The 16,771-nt window shown below is 32.3% G+C and overlaps 1 protein-coding gene across 9 annotated transcripts in view; it reads left to right on the top strand.

Annotated features, from left to right (window-relative positions):
• LOC143049954 (synaptotagmin-like protein 5) overlaps window positions 1-16,771 on the top strand; it is a 60,978-nt gene that overhangs the window by 20,780 nt on the left and 23,427 nt on the right. For 3 of the 9 annotated variants that reach the window (XM_076223731.1, XM_076223733.1, XM_076223732.1), the window contains 3 exons: window positions 6,604-7,587; window positions 8,542-8,583; window positions 16,562-16,740. In XM_076223731.1, coding sequence (XP_076079846.1) covers window positions 6,604-7,587; window positions 8,542-8,583; window positions 16,562-16,740 — 1,205 coding nt within the window. The other 6 variants (XM_076223730.1, XM_076223728.1, XM_076223737.1 and 3 more) reach the window with 5 other exon arrangements.

The following is a 16,771-nucleotide window of genomic DNA, read 5'->3' as shown; positions in this document are numbered from 1 at the left end:
TTCATTGAAACTCACAGACTTTCCTATTAAGATATAATGTAGGCATTGATCTTTCTTGTTTCAATTACTGTCTGTCTATTGATAAAACAACAGAGACTGTGCCATATGATGACCTATAATTGCTTAAATCTATGTATTTTGTCTGGTTGGCAATCATACCATATGTCCTTGTTTTATGATGTCTGCTCTTCTGTGGAAGTAATTAAATAAAGTTCTTCATTTTTGAGAATTTCTGAAATATCTGTTCTGTTTACTATAGAATCAGAAATCCATTATTCAGTTCTATTATAGACAGTATCTTATTTAGTTAAGGTAATACACAGACAATGTGTCTAGGATTACAGAATTCACAGGAAATATTGATAATATCTGTATAAATACAATCATGATATCCTTATCAGGCTGGGCATTATATATATATTGAATATAGATATTAATTATATGAAAGCAGCTTGCTAACAATTCCTAACTCTGTGAAGCTTAGCAAGGTTTTGTTGCATACCACTACGCTTGTCAGTTTGGATAATAATTCTCGTCATTTTTAATCTATTGAGAGCTAATATAGATTTATATTCCTAGATCTAGTGATCAATGTAACATGCATCTCCAAACAATTACGACCCGTCTCTGTCTAACGTGTAATTGATTAGTAACAACATTCAGTGCAACTTGCACTTCCAAGAGTGTCGTAAAGATTGTCCTGATGGTATCTCCCGTAGATGAATATTGATTAAATCGGTGAAGAGTAATCAACGATTCTTACTTTTACTTTTAAATATGGGATGATAGCGATATGTTTTTGTTCATCATTTTAAAAGTGGTGATTAGTTGTATTTTGATGTATTAATGGTAATGCTTGGTTTTAAGCATGCTGGAGAGGTTTCGGATGTTAATTCTGGAGGCTGCAGCGTCAGGTAATAACAATGTTGTCATATGTTGTACTAGATGTAATTTGGTTTTGTTATATATATAGATGTAGTTCGGTTTCCATTACAGAATAGTTATATTGATTTTGTGTTTTTGTTGTTCTGTTTATTTTTAGTTGTTAACCCAATATTGCTTTTGTATTAATTAGTAAAAACTCATTTGTTTTCTGTTGAGGGGATTATTCTTCACAATTCATTGATGCATTATTTTTTTTTTAATATTGAAGCTTTTCACTTGGTAATTTTTATTCACTCAGTAATCTTTTGGTCAAGATATATCAATTTTTGTTCAGATAATAAAATCTTAAGAATAACTGAAAATACGAAAATATCTTTTGAATTTGAAAGAGTGGCTTATATACAAAGGTTTGAGTTTCAATAATGGCATCTGTAATTTTCAGTTTTCAAAATATCTTTTCCTTGTTTTATGCTCACCCTTTTTATTCTTTCAATTTTGTATGTTATCTCAGAATTGTAATGATCTTTTAATCAAAGTACATGTTTTCAAATTTTACCAGAGGGTATTTGCATCCATCTAAAATTCTATACCTAGTAGTGAGTGTCAGTAATCCCTTATTTACATGTAGGTAATTGCATGACATAGTGACACATAGTCTAGGATATTTATTTGTTACTTATGTATAGGTCAATATTAAGTTACGAAATAAACCAGCTTTTCCAGGATTTTAATCGCTCATGTGAGACTGAATTATTTCATGCTCATTATTTATTAAAATAGCAAAGTGAGTAAACATAACCGCGTTTGCTTTCTTAGTCTATAAATCTATTTATCCTCATTTGTTCAAACTCATCAAATATTTATTGTAATGTTTCATTTATCGGCTAATTATATGGGTCTAGTACATTGAATATATTCCATTGAAAGCTGGAAGATTTTCTATCAAGATATTAATTTTCAGGATCAATGATGAGCAGGTTGTATGCGGGTTGCTTTTTTTATCCGTGAAAATATTCAAATGATATTTCTTGTACCTTAGAATATGAAACATTTAAAATCAATACAAAAAGATGGCAAAGTTTATATTGAAATTATCATTAAGGAAAAGTCATGACAAAAATTACTATAAGGTTAATGCTCTTTACAAGGCAATGCAAAAAACAACAACATTTTATAGACATAACGAAGTATAGCAAATCAATCTTTTTGTAGTGTGAGAATGTAAGAGGGAACGGTAAATCTTAACAGGAAGTTTCTTTTTATGCCCCACCTACGATAGTAGAGGGGCATTATGTTTTCTGGTCTGTGCCTCTGTCTGTCCGTCCGTCCGTCTGTGCCTCCGTTCGTCCGTCCGCTTCAGGTTAAAGTTTTTGGTCAAGGTAGTTTTTGAAGAAGTTGAAGTCCAATCAACTTGAAACTTAGTACACTTGTTCCCCATGATATGATCTTTCTAATTTTAATGCCAAATTATAGTTTTGACCCCAATTTCATGGTCCACTGAACATAGAAAATGATAGTGCGAAGTTCAGGTTAAAGTTTTTGGTCAAGGTAGTTTTGATGAAGTTAAAGTTACATCAACTTGAAACTTAGTACACATGTTCCCTATGATATGATCTTTCTAATTTTAATTCCAAATTAAAGTTTTGACCCCAATTTCATGGTCCACTGAACATAGAAAATGATAGTGCGAGTGGGGCATTCGTGTACTGGGGACACATTCTTGTTCAAACCTGTTTTTGTTAAATGAATGGATATTTTCCTACGTTTTGTATTACTATAAGATGTCCCCTGGTTCATAGAAATGGTAAGGTAAAGAGATGTAGTGTTTCATCAGCTCATTTGTCCTTTGAAGAAGGTTGGGGCTGAAACATCTCATTCAATAGACTCTAATGCTTATTGGAAATCTGCTCCGCTTGACTGGAGAATCTGCGCACCACCAACTTTTGATTTCATACAACAATCACCTGCATTTGTGGCCTCAGATATTTATATTGATGCATCTGAATTTTACAGGAACCTCTGTAATATGTCCAGAAATGGCAAGGTATAGACGAAATTTGATTTTAACAGGATACTGGGTTACTTTTATACCTCAATAGAATTGTATGAAATTGATTCCAACCTTGATATAACATGTAACAGGGTTTTATTGTACAACAGTTACAGAATGGGAATTGATAAACAAATGGATATCATAGACAAATACACTGTTGAATACAATACAGAGCTTTTATAAAACTATGGATTTTAAAATTCTAAGGATGATATTGTTATTGAATTTCTAATAATTGACTAATTTAGATAATATAAATTTTTATAACAACTTTTAGTTACCATATGTAAACATATAAGTCACTTGAAGTGAACATTCATGTACAAGTAGGTGTAAATTCAGGGTTATATATTATGTTGAGGGTTTTTGGATAAATAAAATTAGAAGATAAAAGTATTTATGATAATGTATTGGCTGATTTGCAGGCATCGTTTGATGGTTATTTTGATGTTTGCATAATGTGTTTATTGAATTAAAAGCTTTTAAAGAAGCTCCAAATTGCATGACAACAATGAATTAAATGTCCAGACTTTTTAAAGTGATTAACTCATCTCCATGATATCACCAAGGACCAGGAAATCATGAGTTATCATGTTATTGAATTTTTGTTCTTTTTTTCCTGAAAACCAGAGCAAAAAGATACCAAGGGGCAATAAAAATACTGAAGTCAAATAAAAACCACACTTCCATAACCAAAAACACAACTTTGCACTCCTGGAAGGGTCAACAGATCCTGCTTTACTAGGTTTAGATGTCATGTTATATGGGTAAACATACTTGTACCAAAATGTCAACTGATAACTGTCTGTATAATATATCCAGGTAGCCTTGAACATGCATGAAATATTTGCCACTGCACATTAAACAAACAACAATCAATCAATATTTTTGAAATTTCAAGGATTTAACTGTCCTTAGTGTCATGAGTTGATGAAGTTTCTAGACGGTCCCAACCCATTTGTAGCATAGATGTTTATGGTCATGTACCGGGTATGTAAGATAGGTGTTGATGATAATATTTAGGGAGAAAACATCCTGTGGTCCAATGAAGACGTCCTTGTTGATGATAAAAAGTCTGCTGATGCATATCTCTTCAATACAGTCGATTTAACAAAACAAGCACTCCTTTATAATTGTTCAGGAAACCACAAAAAATTAGGCCTCCGACAACAGGAAATAAGTAAACCTTCTTTTTTGTATGACTTGTTTATTAGTAAAACTGTCCAACATATTGCTGGAGTGTTCATTCAATAAAGCAACGTTAACTCAGAAGGAACTAAAAATTTTAATTTAGGGTTGTAAAATTTGAAGTATTTAATATTTAATCTCAGTCTAAATAGACATACAATATTTGTTTGTGTTGGAACTTAACTTTTTCTATGAATTTTACATATGTTGTGTGATTTTGACAATCAAGATATTTTTTTAGTGCACAGTTTTTATTGTTTTTGACATTTTACCGTAAAGATACTTTTGGAATAAGTTGCGATTTAAACATTGATATACATGATATAAGAATGGTTTATTGAGCAATATTTGTGAAATGGGAATTGATAAACAAATGGAGATCAAAAACAGATACACTGCCGAATACAGTCCAGACATTTATAAAACTGTGGATTTCTTAGACTGGAGTATGACACATATTCTTGCTTACTGGACTGGTACAAGTAAGTCCAATCCTAACTTTTACAGGGACCAGAACGAGTTATTAATGAACATTTTCAGGGAGCTTATAAAGTAACATTTTCAGCATAGCCCATAGTAAATATGTCTACTATGCAGCTATTTTTCAAACAAAAAAAGTACTTTTAACTTGCATTCTGAGGTTTATAAATTTTAGGAATATTTTTTCAATGATAAATGGCGGCAATTTTTTTTAATATATAACATTTCTGGAGCCTCTTTATTCAATTGCCTTTATCATATTTTAGATTGTTTTATCATTATAGGTTGAATACGGGTAATAAATCCTTCGGAATCTTGTTTTTATTATGATCCTAAAATAATATAAGATAAGGCTGATAATAAGTTTTATTGATATATGATGCATTTGGGAGAAATGAAAGGATATCCTTGTCTGATTGAAACAAGCACTGAATCTATCCCTTGATTCTCTTTCCAAGGAAATTCATTAATGTTAGGCTTTATCGTATAACGTACGTTGTTGAGAGTGGTTACAAGTTGACCATAGACTTCATTCACCTTGTGCTTTAGCATTATTCTGAAGAAAATGGAAGGAACAAGAATTTTAAATTAAAAAAATTGTTTATAATACTTGTAACTACAAATGACATAATTTTCAAAGTTTATTTACATAAAGTGCATGTAACTGCATAGTTTACGACATAATTTTGCGATTTATACTGGAATAAGATTTATTGTCAACAATATCCCATTAAATGAAGCTTGCTTTGATTGTTTGGTGATTTATACATTTCCTAATTCTTTATCTATTTAAAAAGTATAAAATAATCATTAATACGTGAATGACCCAAATAGAATCACCTTTTGTTAAATGGTTACAAATCAATTGTTAGAGTAGAATTTATTATTGTTCTCTCGTTTTGTTGTAAGTGAAAGAGGCAGCCAAACCTGATATTACTTTTGTTGATGTTTAAAAAGCATCATCCAATATCATGTCAAGTATCAACATAGTAAAACAAAAGTAGAGGTTTTATATCATATTATTTGTTTTCCAGTTGGAATTTGACATGTTTATCAGCAATGGGAAGATGGAGGGGAAATGGTATATTAATTACTGGTTTTGACATAAAATCCCTACATGTACTTGCACTCTTGAAAACTCAAAGGAAAGGAACAGCTTTCATTATACTCTTTATCTCAAAGTGACAATGAGATTTTCACACCCTAGATTTAGGAGATAACTGTATTGTATTTTAAGGTCTGACGGCATCAATTGGGGATTTGGTGGTCGCAAATTAAGTTTACTGGCGACGCGTTAGCGGAGACAGTAAACGGGTATTTGCCACCATCAAATCCCAAATTGATGCCGTCGGAGCTTAAAATACAATATTGTTATCTCCATTCTAATGAAACTGACAGAAAACAAAGTTAAAACATGTATTTATAATCTGTCATATGCTGTCTGCGCTTGCACGTACGTCCCATAGCATCAATTGTCATGTAAGAAAGTGACGTTATCCAATCAAAGTGAACGTTACAAACGTTGTTGCATTAGAATACCCCTGGTTATGGTGGAGTCAGGTTTTCTATGTAGTGTTAAATTGACTAATGTTTGTCTATCTTTCACTTTTATGTTGATGTTGTTGCTATAGTATATTGTATAATTTCCCTATACTTGAAATTTTGATAATGTCACCTTGGTTTCTTGGCCTCTTTTTTCACCCCATCACGGCAAATTCTAGACAATCCCTAGCACTGATTAGTACATTTAGGTTTAATATTGATTTGAAAAATTTATGATGTTGTCTCCCTGAATAGTAGCCTTTACATGCACATATTGGGTCATAGATGAAAATGCATCCTGAGGAATTGTGAAAAAAATGTCATCATCGTAATAAAAATTCTATTGAGAACAATCCTAATGTAGAAACAAGTGTTGCTTGTTAAAAAATATCATTATAAAAATAAAATACTTGTATGATTAAAAATTTTATACTTAACATTATTTCTCTTTCAAGGGCCTGGTAGAGTAAATGATGACACTTCTCAGGTGGAGAAATCAAGAGGAGTTCAGAATGGAAATCCAGTCCAGAATGGAACATCATTTCGAAGTAAGAAAGAAGCAGAGAATGAAAGGATTGAATATCCTAATGACTCTGACAAAAGAAAGTTGAGCCAACTTTTCGATACATTTAAATTGGGTAAAACTAGTGAAAAAACTGAACATGTTGAAACTAAACATCAGGTGTCAGTGAAAAAATTAACCACGAAACGTTACGATGATTCTGATGAATCAAGTTCGTCTGATGATGATCGATCGTCAAGAGATTCAACACCAAATGTAACGCACAGAATGACAGACACACGATCAGCAGATGACTTTGTAACTGTGAGCAATCTTACGAGGGGTGTCTTACAACGAAACTATTCTGACGATTCTGATCAAACAGCAATGTCGGATGAAACACCTTTCATGAAAAATACGGGAAGTACCGAAACACAGATACGTGTTGACATTCATTCTGATTCATCTGGAACAACACCGAAAAAAATCAAACCTTCAAAATTTGATCAAGAGACGGCGGGTAAAATCAAAGATCATAAATCAAATCATATACACGACCAAGTTGCTAGGACGGGAAGTATGTCATCGTATCGTTCAACATCACCCGAAAACATAGACACACCTCAATTACAAAAAAGACAAGCCTACCAGCAAAATAGGTCACCGTCACCTTATTCATTTGACAGCATTCCATCATCACATGCAGATTCACCGTTATCAAAGAAAAGGTTTTCAACGGAGTTGTATCGACAGGATTCTGACGCAGATTCTCGTGTTAGTGGCGTCAGTGGAATAAGTGGAACGGCTGAGCACAGTGGAACAGAATCATTAGTTAAGGATAGTGGTGAGGAAGATTACACTGTTGAGGAGTTTTCTAACATTAGATTTAGACGAGTTTCCAGGAAGAATGGAAAGTCACAAAGATCATCAGAGCACAGTATGTATATTTTTAGATGTAATTTTGTTAGAATTTTTTTTAAGGAAGTACCGGCCTTGGTCATTAGCATTATGTGACATTGTTGTAAGTAAATTAACACTTTAGCTTTATATGTTGCTCTTTATATGTTTTCAGTGAGATTAGGCACTTGTCACTTTAAACTCTTAAAATCATATATCTTCATGTACTAAAACATGTCTTCTTTTACTGGTTTTTTTTTCCTCATTATTAAGGAAATAGATTATAATATCGGGGTGTATATTTTTTTGGAAGGCAAATTGTTAGCAAAACCTAACACTCATCAATTAGAAAGCATTATTTGTTTTCTTGAGACTAGGTAACCTTTTTGGGTCCAATTTGGAATTAATCAATAAGTCAGATTTCCAATAAAGATATTTAGTTTTGAACCTTGCAGTATAAAGAGAACCACCATATATTTTCTTGAATGTAAAACTTGTTTGTACTTGAAAATTTAGGGATAAAATGCATGAAGTAAATATCCAATATCTAAAAATTGATATAAAGAGTAATAATTAAATGAAAATCAATTTTGTATTTGTCATTTTACCTTTGAATGCATTTTATTCTTTTTAAGGGGATAGACCTTGGTTCAGGGAGATAACTCTTTAAGTCATCAGTACGTTTGTAAAAGTCAAGTTCATCAATGTATTTTAAGCATTTACCTGAAACAGATTGAAAATAATCTATGTAACCTAGAAGCTTAGAATATATTTTTAAAAATGGTTGACACAAACGTACTGATGATTTTAAGAGTTATTTCCCTTAACCTAGGTCTACCTCCTTAAATAGGGGAAGTAACTCTAAATATCTGGAAAAGAAACTCTTTCTGTCTTTGTCACAAACTAAATGTATATGTATGTGTATCTATGTATTAGCATGTGATGTTTTTAATCCAGCATTGTTTATATGTGTATGCATGTTTTACTTTCATAGGTCCCATTGATGATGAGGAGGTTCACCGAAGGGGTTCTTCAGGTAAGGGCAGGGTTCAAGTTGTAGATTTACCTGAGGCAAAGGGGTTTGTTCAAATATCTGAAATTTCTCTTATTGACATTGAAAAAGACGTTGAAAATGACAGAGATACATTTTTAAATCTTGAACTTGTCCCCCCTCCCAGTTCAAACTCACATGGTAAAGGGTTTATTTTATCTGATAAAAGTGCAGGCAGTCCAATTACCAATGAAGAAGCTCAGAAATTGTCGCAAAAGTCTGGTGTGGACTCGAAACAAAACATTCCGAGAAAAGTAAAAAGGCAAGTAGTTTCTTCAGTCAACAAAGAAATATCATATAAAAGTGTGTCTAAAACAGAACCAAAAATTGATGCCGAAAATGTGCAAAATGTTCACACTTTACAGGTTAGAGAATCGGAATTGACCAAGAAATCAAAATCAAGTGAAAAGTCTAAAAAATTGAACGAAAGAACTGAGAAAGAGTCAAGTGAACAACTTCAAAGGGAATTGGGAGGTAAAAAGATTGAAACAAAACAGTCGGAGAAAAAACAGATATCAAAAACTTCAAAGAAACAGGACGAATCTCACGACAGTAAGAAAAACTTAGCAACATCTGAATTAGATGTTTCTCAAAAGAAAAATAAAGATCAAAAGAGTAAGAAAAGTGTAGAAGCCAGTAAAATAGATAAACACATGAAAACATCTGAGCCAGATGGCCGAGACCTATCTTTTGAAGAGCTTGTATCCGAGAAAGATGCAAAATCTAAACATTCAGTGGATTCAGAATTTGATAAAATATTTAACATAGCCATAGCAGACCTTTCAGTTGATGAGTCTACTACAGATATGAGTGATACTGGTTCATTTAGTAGAGCTAAGGGAAAGAGGATTAAAAAATTGATGAAGAAAAGAAAAATGGAAAAGAAAGATTCTGTTATTGAAAACAAAATGGGCAGAGATCCTGAAAATCTGAGAAACATGAATATTGGAAGTAAGAAAGATAATCATGAAGTGAAGGAAGATAGCAAGCACAAAAAAGAAGTTAGCGATATGAAAGCAGAATTAAGTGTCAAGAATAAATATGGAAAAATTGAAAAGAATAGCAAAGAAGAAAAGAAAAATGAAGTCCAAAAACAAAATATTGAAATTCCAAAAGAAAGTGAACTCAATGAACAATCAGTAGAGGTAACTAGTAAGTCTCAGAAAGTGGAAAACAAAATTTTAGAAAGGGAAGTAACTCCAGAACTTGTAACTGAGGAAGTCATAAACCCTGTTCGGATTGTCAGAGAAGAGGCATCAATATTACCAATAGCAAAACTTGAGAACATTGAATTATCAATGACAAAGAACTTGGATAAAGGTGGAAAACAGCAAAGGTCAGAACAAGATCAACTAGATAGTAAAAGGGAGACAACTCACAAAACATTAGATGAAGATCTTTCATCAGGGGAGATAATGCATGAATCTAAAGATAGTACTGATGGAATTCCTTCTACTATGTCAGAAGAATTTGAACAAATGGGGGAAATAGATTTTGATGATTTAACTATGGAACAAATTGGTGAGTTGATGAGGAGAAAGTTAATACCTATGGATGAACAGATACTTAGTCTAATTGAGTTTTCACAGAATCGAGAAAAGTTGTCACCTGCACTGATGGCAAGGGGTAGTTGTGATTCTGATGAACTCAGTATTATTGACGAAGAATCAGAGCCAAGTGAATCTGATACATCTACAGAAAAAAATCAAATACCCCTGGGTAATACAGAACAGGAAGATATTATTGTTACCAAAGATACTCAAACTGAAGAATTGGAACAAAATATTGGTGAAATAAACAGCACAGATGCCCTTGAACAAGAGAAGTCATCAGAAAATGAACTCATTCCTAGGAATAAAAAACTTCCTTTTCCTACAAAAAATGTTGAGGTACATGGTCATGTTGTTGTTTCTGAAATGTCCACAGAACTTGAAAATTCTGTACCCATTGTTGCCTCTTCTAAACAAGAAAATTTTGAAAAAAATATTTCAGTGGATAAGGATGAAAGTAAAAAGGCAAAAACAAGCACTGATGATTTACAGAAATTTTATCAAGAAGTAAAAGAACAGGTTGCATTAGAAAGTTATATGGAAACTAAGAAATTAAAAAATTCACCGACAGATTCTAGCCATTCTTTAAGAGATGATAATTTACCGGAAGATTTTAATGACAGGCAAGCATCTGAGCAGACAGATATTAAACATGAAAAAGAATTGATTTCTAAACATTCTAACGATGAGCAAATGGATGATCAAAAACCTGATAGCTTAAAAGCTGAGATATTTTCAGAAAATTTTCATAAAAGTAATTTTTCCAGTTTGCCAATAGAAAATCTGCGGAATGAAGATATTGACCGTCTGCAGATGACAGAAAAGCTCCATGGTATAAGTACTGATAAAGATATTGACCGTCTGCAGATGACAGAAAAGCTCCATGGTATAAGTACTGATAAAGATATTGACCGTCTGCAGATGACAGAAAAGCTCCATGGTATAAGTACTGATAAAGATATTGACCGTCTGCAGATGACAGAAAAGCTCCATGGTATAAGTACTGATAAAGATATTGACCGTCTGCAGATGACAGAAAAGCTCCATGGTATAAGTACTGATAAAGATATTGACCGTCTGCAGATGACAGAAAAGCTCCATGGTATTAGTACTGATAAAGATATTGACCGTCTGCAGATGACAGAAAAGCTCCATGGTATTAGTACTGATAAAGATATTGACCGTCTGCAGATGACAGAAAAGCTCCATGGTATAAGTACTGATAAAGATATTGACCGTCTGCAGATGACAGAAAAGCTCCATGGTATAAGTACTGATAAAGATATTGACCGTCTGCAGATGACAGAAAAGCTCCATGGTATTAGTACTGATAAAGATATTGACCGTCTGCAGATGACAGAAAAGCTCCATGGTATAAGTACTGATAAAGATATTCAGTCAGATGGGAGTAAACTGTCTAAAGAAGACATTTCTGCGTATGAATATAAGTCTGGTGACCTTGAAGTGAACTTAAAAACAAGCCAATCAGAACCAAGCCCAAAATCTGTTGAACAGAATCAGTCATATCCTCGAGTCAGTTCAGGTACACTAGAGGTAGATGGATTTGATGATGAGTCAAGTTTAGTATTGGTGGGTAACGAGTGTCGATCTTCTGGAAAAATCGTTGATGAACGAATTGAAATTGCTTCTTCTCCAGTTGAAAAGAAGACATTTGAAACTGATAATATGAGGCAGCCTTCTTATATGAATGAATCTACACCTGAAAGGGCATACAATAAACCCAAAGATGATACACCGTATCCGGGTGGCTATACTCCAACAAAGGCAGATTTATCAGCAGACATTACGTTAACACCAGCTGAAAGGAGTATGGATTCTGAAAATACATTTTGTACTGCATTAGACGATAATATGTCAGACAAAGAGGTCAAGGACATTACATGTCAAAAGTTGAAAGAGTCTAAGAAATCTGACCTTGTAGGTCAAAGTCTGTCTCGGGAAGTCCTTGTGAAACAGTGGTTGACATCAAAAACGGAATCAAGAGAAGACAACTCTAGTCCACAGTCAGACTCTTCTGAACTTGCCTCTGACAAACTGGCTTTGCAAATAAACCCTGCCCTAAAATCTGAAACCCCTGCATGTGACCTGTCTTCCCAGCAGATGACCCTGCCCAAATTAAACATGCAGGAGTGGAAAGAGACAGGTATAAAAGGTGATGGGACTAAACACTAACAATCGTTCCCTTAGCAACTAATCAATAGTTAGCTTTATATTTATCCTGGAAAATAGTTTTTATAGCTTTGCTTTTGATGACAATTTCAGAAATGTAGTGAAATTTTTTCTGACTCTTTTTCATATTAGCTTCATTGTCATAGTGCAGTGTCCTTTAAATTACTTATTTTTTGCATGTTTTCAAATTTTAGTTGATTTTTAGATGAGTAATACAATTTTGAATGACCTCCCTTTTATGTTTAAGTAGAATTTTGTTTAGTTTAGTATTTGTAGTTAAATATTAAAAGGTTGAAAACAATTTTAGATTCAGCTTGTCCAGTGTGACTGTCACTTGTAACAAAGTTTTCTATTGAATTTAATAGAGTGTTAGAAACGGGGCTATAAGAAGTAAATAGTAGTCATTTAGTGAACACTTTTATCTGAGATAGTCATGAAGCATTTTACTTGTTCTTCAGTTTTAATCTCTAATCTGGAGGGAGAAAAACATTTCTTTATGTAGTTCTTATTTTCAAGTTTGTTTTTTTATTGTTTAATTTTTTGAAAAATTTAAAATAACTTATATAATTTCATTATAGATACAATTCATAAAAAGTAAATTGAGCTGACAGTTTTTAAAAAGAAAAATCTGTTAAACTTTTTGTTTAGTTTTCTAAAATTTGTCAAATTAAAAGATTTTCTGTATTGGACAAATTTATATAATTTTGCACTAAATATATCATATGACATGGTTTTTTATACCTGTATGGTATTTTTCCTTTTGCATCCTGCATGTTTTCATATAATTAATCAACTTTTTTGTTTTTGTCTGGTGAAGTGTAGATATGGTGTATGTGAAAGGCAACCACATTATAGTGTTTAGAACATAAACAGTATGATCGGTTTTGTTGAAATGATTACTGTTTAAGCACAAAAAGCTAGATTTATATAAACAATTTATTGTCTCGACAAGAAAACATTAATTTACAATTGATGATTCTTCACTTAACTTGTAACAATCATATCTGTTTAAACCAAGCAATTCCAGACTTGAAGTCAGTTTAGACAAGTTAGTTGTAGTATTCCGCAGTGGCGGATTTACCGGGGGGGCACAGGGGGCATGTGCCCCCCCCAGTTCAGGTCACCAAAAAAAAATTTTAACATAATTTTATTGCTACTGAATCTTCTTAAAATCTAGAGCGGAAATGAATCACAGCTTGATTTGACTTCTTATACTGGCCGTTAATTAATGCCAGCGTCCACATGCGTGATTTATGACAACTTATCGATGGGTGTGTAAATATTGACACCTTTGTGTGTTTTTAATTTCTCTTTGCAAGCTTAAATTATGGAAAATACATTTACATGTTGATTGGAATAGTACGAATTTTTATTGGTTTATAATACAGATTACAGATTAAAATCGATTACCAGGTGAAACTTCTGATCTGTGTTTTTAAAGAATAGGTACAAATTATATGTTTATGTCGATAATGTTGGTATACATCTATATTTAGGTTCTTAATTTCTCTCCATTCCAAAATACAGTACTCGCATTACCATTTTATTTAGAATTAAAGTATGTGTTTTCTCTCTTCAAAACGGTCTTTTTGTGAATTTATTCAGCAACAAATCAAATCATTAAATTATTTTTTAATACCATACACGTTTGTTTTTTAAATGGAATAGAATGTCCTATTTACTTCCCTCTTTTTTTCAAGGGAAATCGACAATTTGTCAAACCCCCTTTTTTTCACCGGTCTAGGAAAAACATGATGAATTGACATTTTCTTATAAAAAAATCATTAATAAAATGCTAAATTATTTTCCTAAGATCTATTTTGTAACTGAATCTGGGACTTAATCATTTCTTTAAATGCCCGAGCATACAGTTATATTTGTTTTTTTTTATTGTTTCAATTGCCATGTACATGTATGAGGCTAAAAAAGGTCACCATTTGTAAGGATATGAAGGTGTTTTACAGATATTAAAATAATGTACAAAAAAGTAAGTCTGGAAGCAAGGCCAAAAAAATATAGAGGTGATGAAGAAAATATTGATTGATTGTATGTTGTTTAACGTCCAGTGGCAAATATTTGATGCATGTTGAGGACAAATATAATAACAGATCAATTGGCAGGAAAAGAAAGTATAAAGTGAAATAGTAAAAACAATAAAAAAAATATAGAAATATAGAGATATAGAAACGATGATCTGACCCTCCCCCCTTTTAAAAAACAACAACCAAAAAAAAACACACTCGCATATACCGTATATACATCTCTAAAAAATCTAAAATTTTGGTTTCATGGTGCCCCCCCCCTCCAGACATCAAGGTTCTGGATCCGCCCCTGTTCCGTGTCTTGAAATAAGAAAGGTGGGTTTAAACATGTTTCTGATTAACCATGGGATTAGTTAAGACAGTTTTCTGGTTAACACAGGGTTAAGTTTAGACAGGGTTCTGATTAACAGAAGATTTAGTTAAGACAAGTTTCTGGTTAACACAGAATTCCTTAAGATAGGTTTCTGATTAACACATGATTTCCTTTAGACAGGTTTCCCTTTAACACAGGATTTTCTTAAGACAGGTTTCTGGTTAACACAGGGTTAGTTAAGACAGGTTTCTGGTTAACACAGGGTTAGTTAAGACAGGTTTCTGGTTAACACAAGGTTAGTTAAGACAGGTTTCTGGTTAACACAAGGTTAAGTTAAGACAGGTTTCTGGTTAACACAAGGTTTAATTGGAACAAGTTTCTGTCTCTGATTTAAACATGGTTTAGGCAAGACAGTTAGTTTTCTGGTTAACTCAGGGTTAAGTTAAGACAGGTTTCTACTTTACACAGAGTACAGTTTTCTTTGTAAATATATATTTATAAATATATTTTTGAGATATCTGCCAACAAATTTTTAAACTAGAGATTAAAGTTTTAAGCTGTATTTTAAAAAAAATAATGTAAAAGGTTCAGAAAGAACAATGTGTACCTATGAAAAGGTATTTGAGATTTAAAAAAATGAAACGCTTAGCCAGAAGTGTAATTAAGATAGATAAATGTTGTTTTTTTTAATGAATACAATAACATAAAAGTCACTGGCTAGGGAATAAAGATAAATGTTATAAAAAGCAAAACCCAAAGAGTTACAAAACTATATACAGCTTAAGAGACAAACACCTCAAATAATGTAAAAGTATTTTCTGTAAACACAATGCCAACAGGCGTACTACAAAAATCATGAAAAAGACATAAAGGTGTATTTCTTTACTTGTAACTGTTACCGCCAGATATTACTTAAACATTAAACCAAAAGAAGTTTGGGGCTTGTCCGTTAGAAAGTAAATATAAGATTAAATTTTTCAGAATAGATTGATTTTACAGTATATTATTAAATAATAGTAAGCCAACAAAATTCATCAAAATGGCATTTAATGCCAGTAAAAACATTTAAATGCCAGACCTGGGGGTGTTTGGATAAGAAAGAGGAATTAGTGTTGCTTGCTTGCTAAACATGTAAAAATGGATTTTGTATTGAGTATCAATGAGAATAAAAATTATAAATTACTCACAATACAATTTTGTATACATCTTTTAAGGCAACACAAAACAAATTAGGCCAAGATAAGTAATCATAAAAACTACAATCTCATAACCAGCATAACATTTGTAGCAAAGCAACAGCTGCAGATATGTTTTGGTGGTTCTAAGAAAATGATGGTAAATAAAAGAAAAAATTGTATAAATTTTAGTGCATAGATATTCTACCATAGAGATATAAATTAATTAAAATGTCTTCAGCTGTATAGTTGTTCCTATGGATACAAAGAATTTAAAACAGTTTAGAAATTGATTTAAACTTGAAATGTACTTTAAGGTAGCTATAGCTATGTTGAAATATTTATTTGAATCCTTTGAAACCAAGGAACATTGGATATATGCACATGACTTAAAAACACTTAAATATGTTTTCATACACTTGACTTTTTTTTTAAACGTTCAATTTTGAAATAATGAAAAAGATGATTATGTTTAAAATCAATGTTTTTTTTTAAAAACCTGGCAACTTCCTGCTGTGATTATTAAATTTTAATTTCATTTTTATGCATGACTGAATTATTTGATATATTACAGGATAGATGTAGTTATCTGCAGTACTGTACAGTTAGTTCCCATGTACACTTTCGTACAGGCAAACTAATTTGATACTGTGTGACTATGCATTGAATTTAAAACAAAAATGTTATTTTCAGAAGCGGATTCCATTACAAAATTATCGCCCAGAGCCAGTTCAGAAGGGTCAGCAAGCCTAGAAGATAGTGGTCATGTCAGTGGAGCATCAACACAGGAAAATACGCCTGAACATCGTAGAACCGATAGTTTACAGAGTCAGGCATCAATGGCATCATCTAAGTTATCTACCCTTACAGATGTAAGATATTTATTGCATGTTAATATTGTTA

This window comes from Mytilus galloprovincialis, chromosome 10 (genome assembly GCF_965363235.1).
Source record: "Mytilus galloprovincialis chromosome 10, xbMytGall1.hap1.1, whole genome shotgun sequence".
NCBI classification, from domain to species: Eukaryota; Metazoa; Mollusca; class Bivalvia; order Mytilida; family Mytilidae; genus Mytilus; species Mytilus galloprovincialis.
Note: the sequence above shows the minus strand (reverse complement) of the source record. Positions and strands in the feature narration are given on the sequence as shown.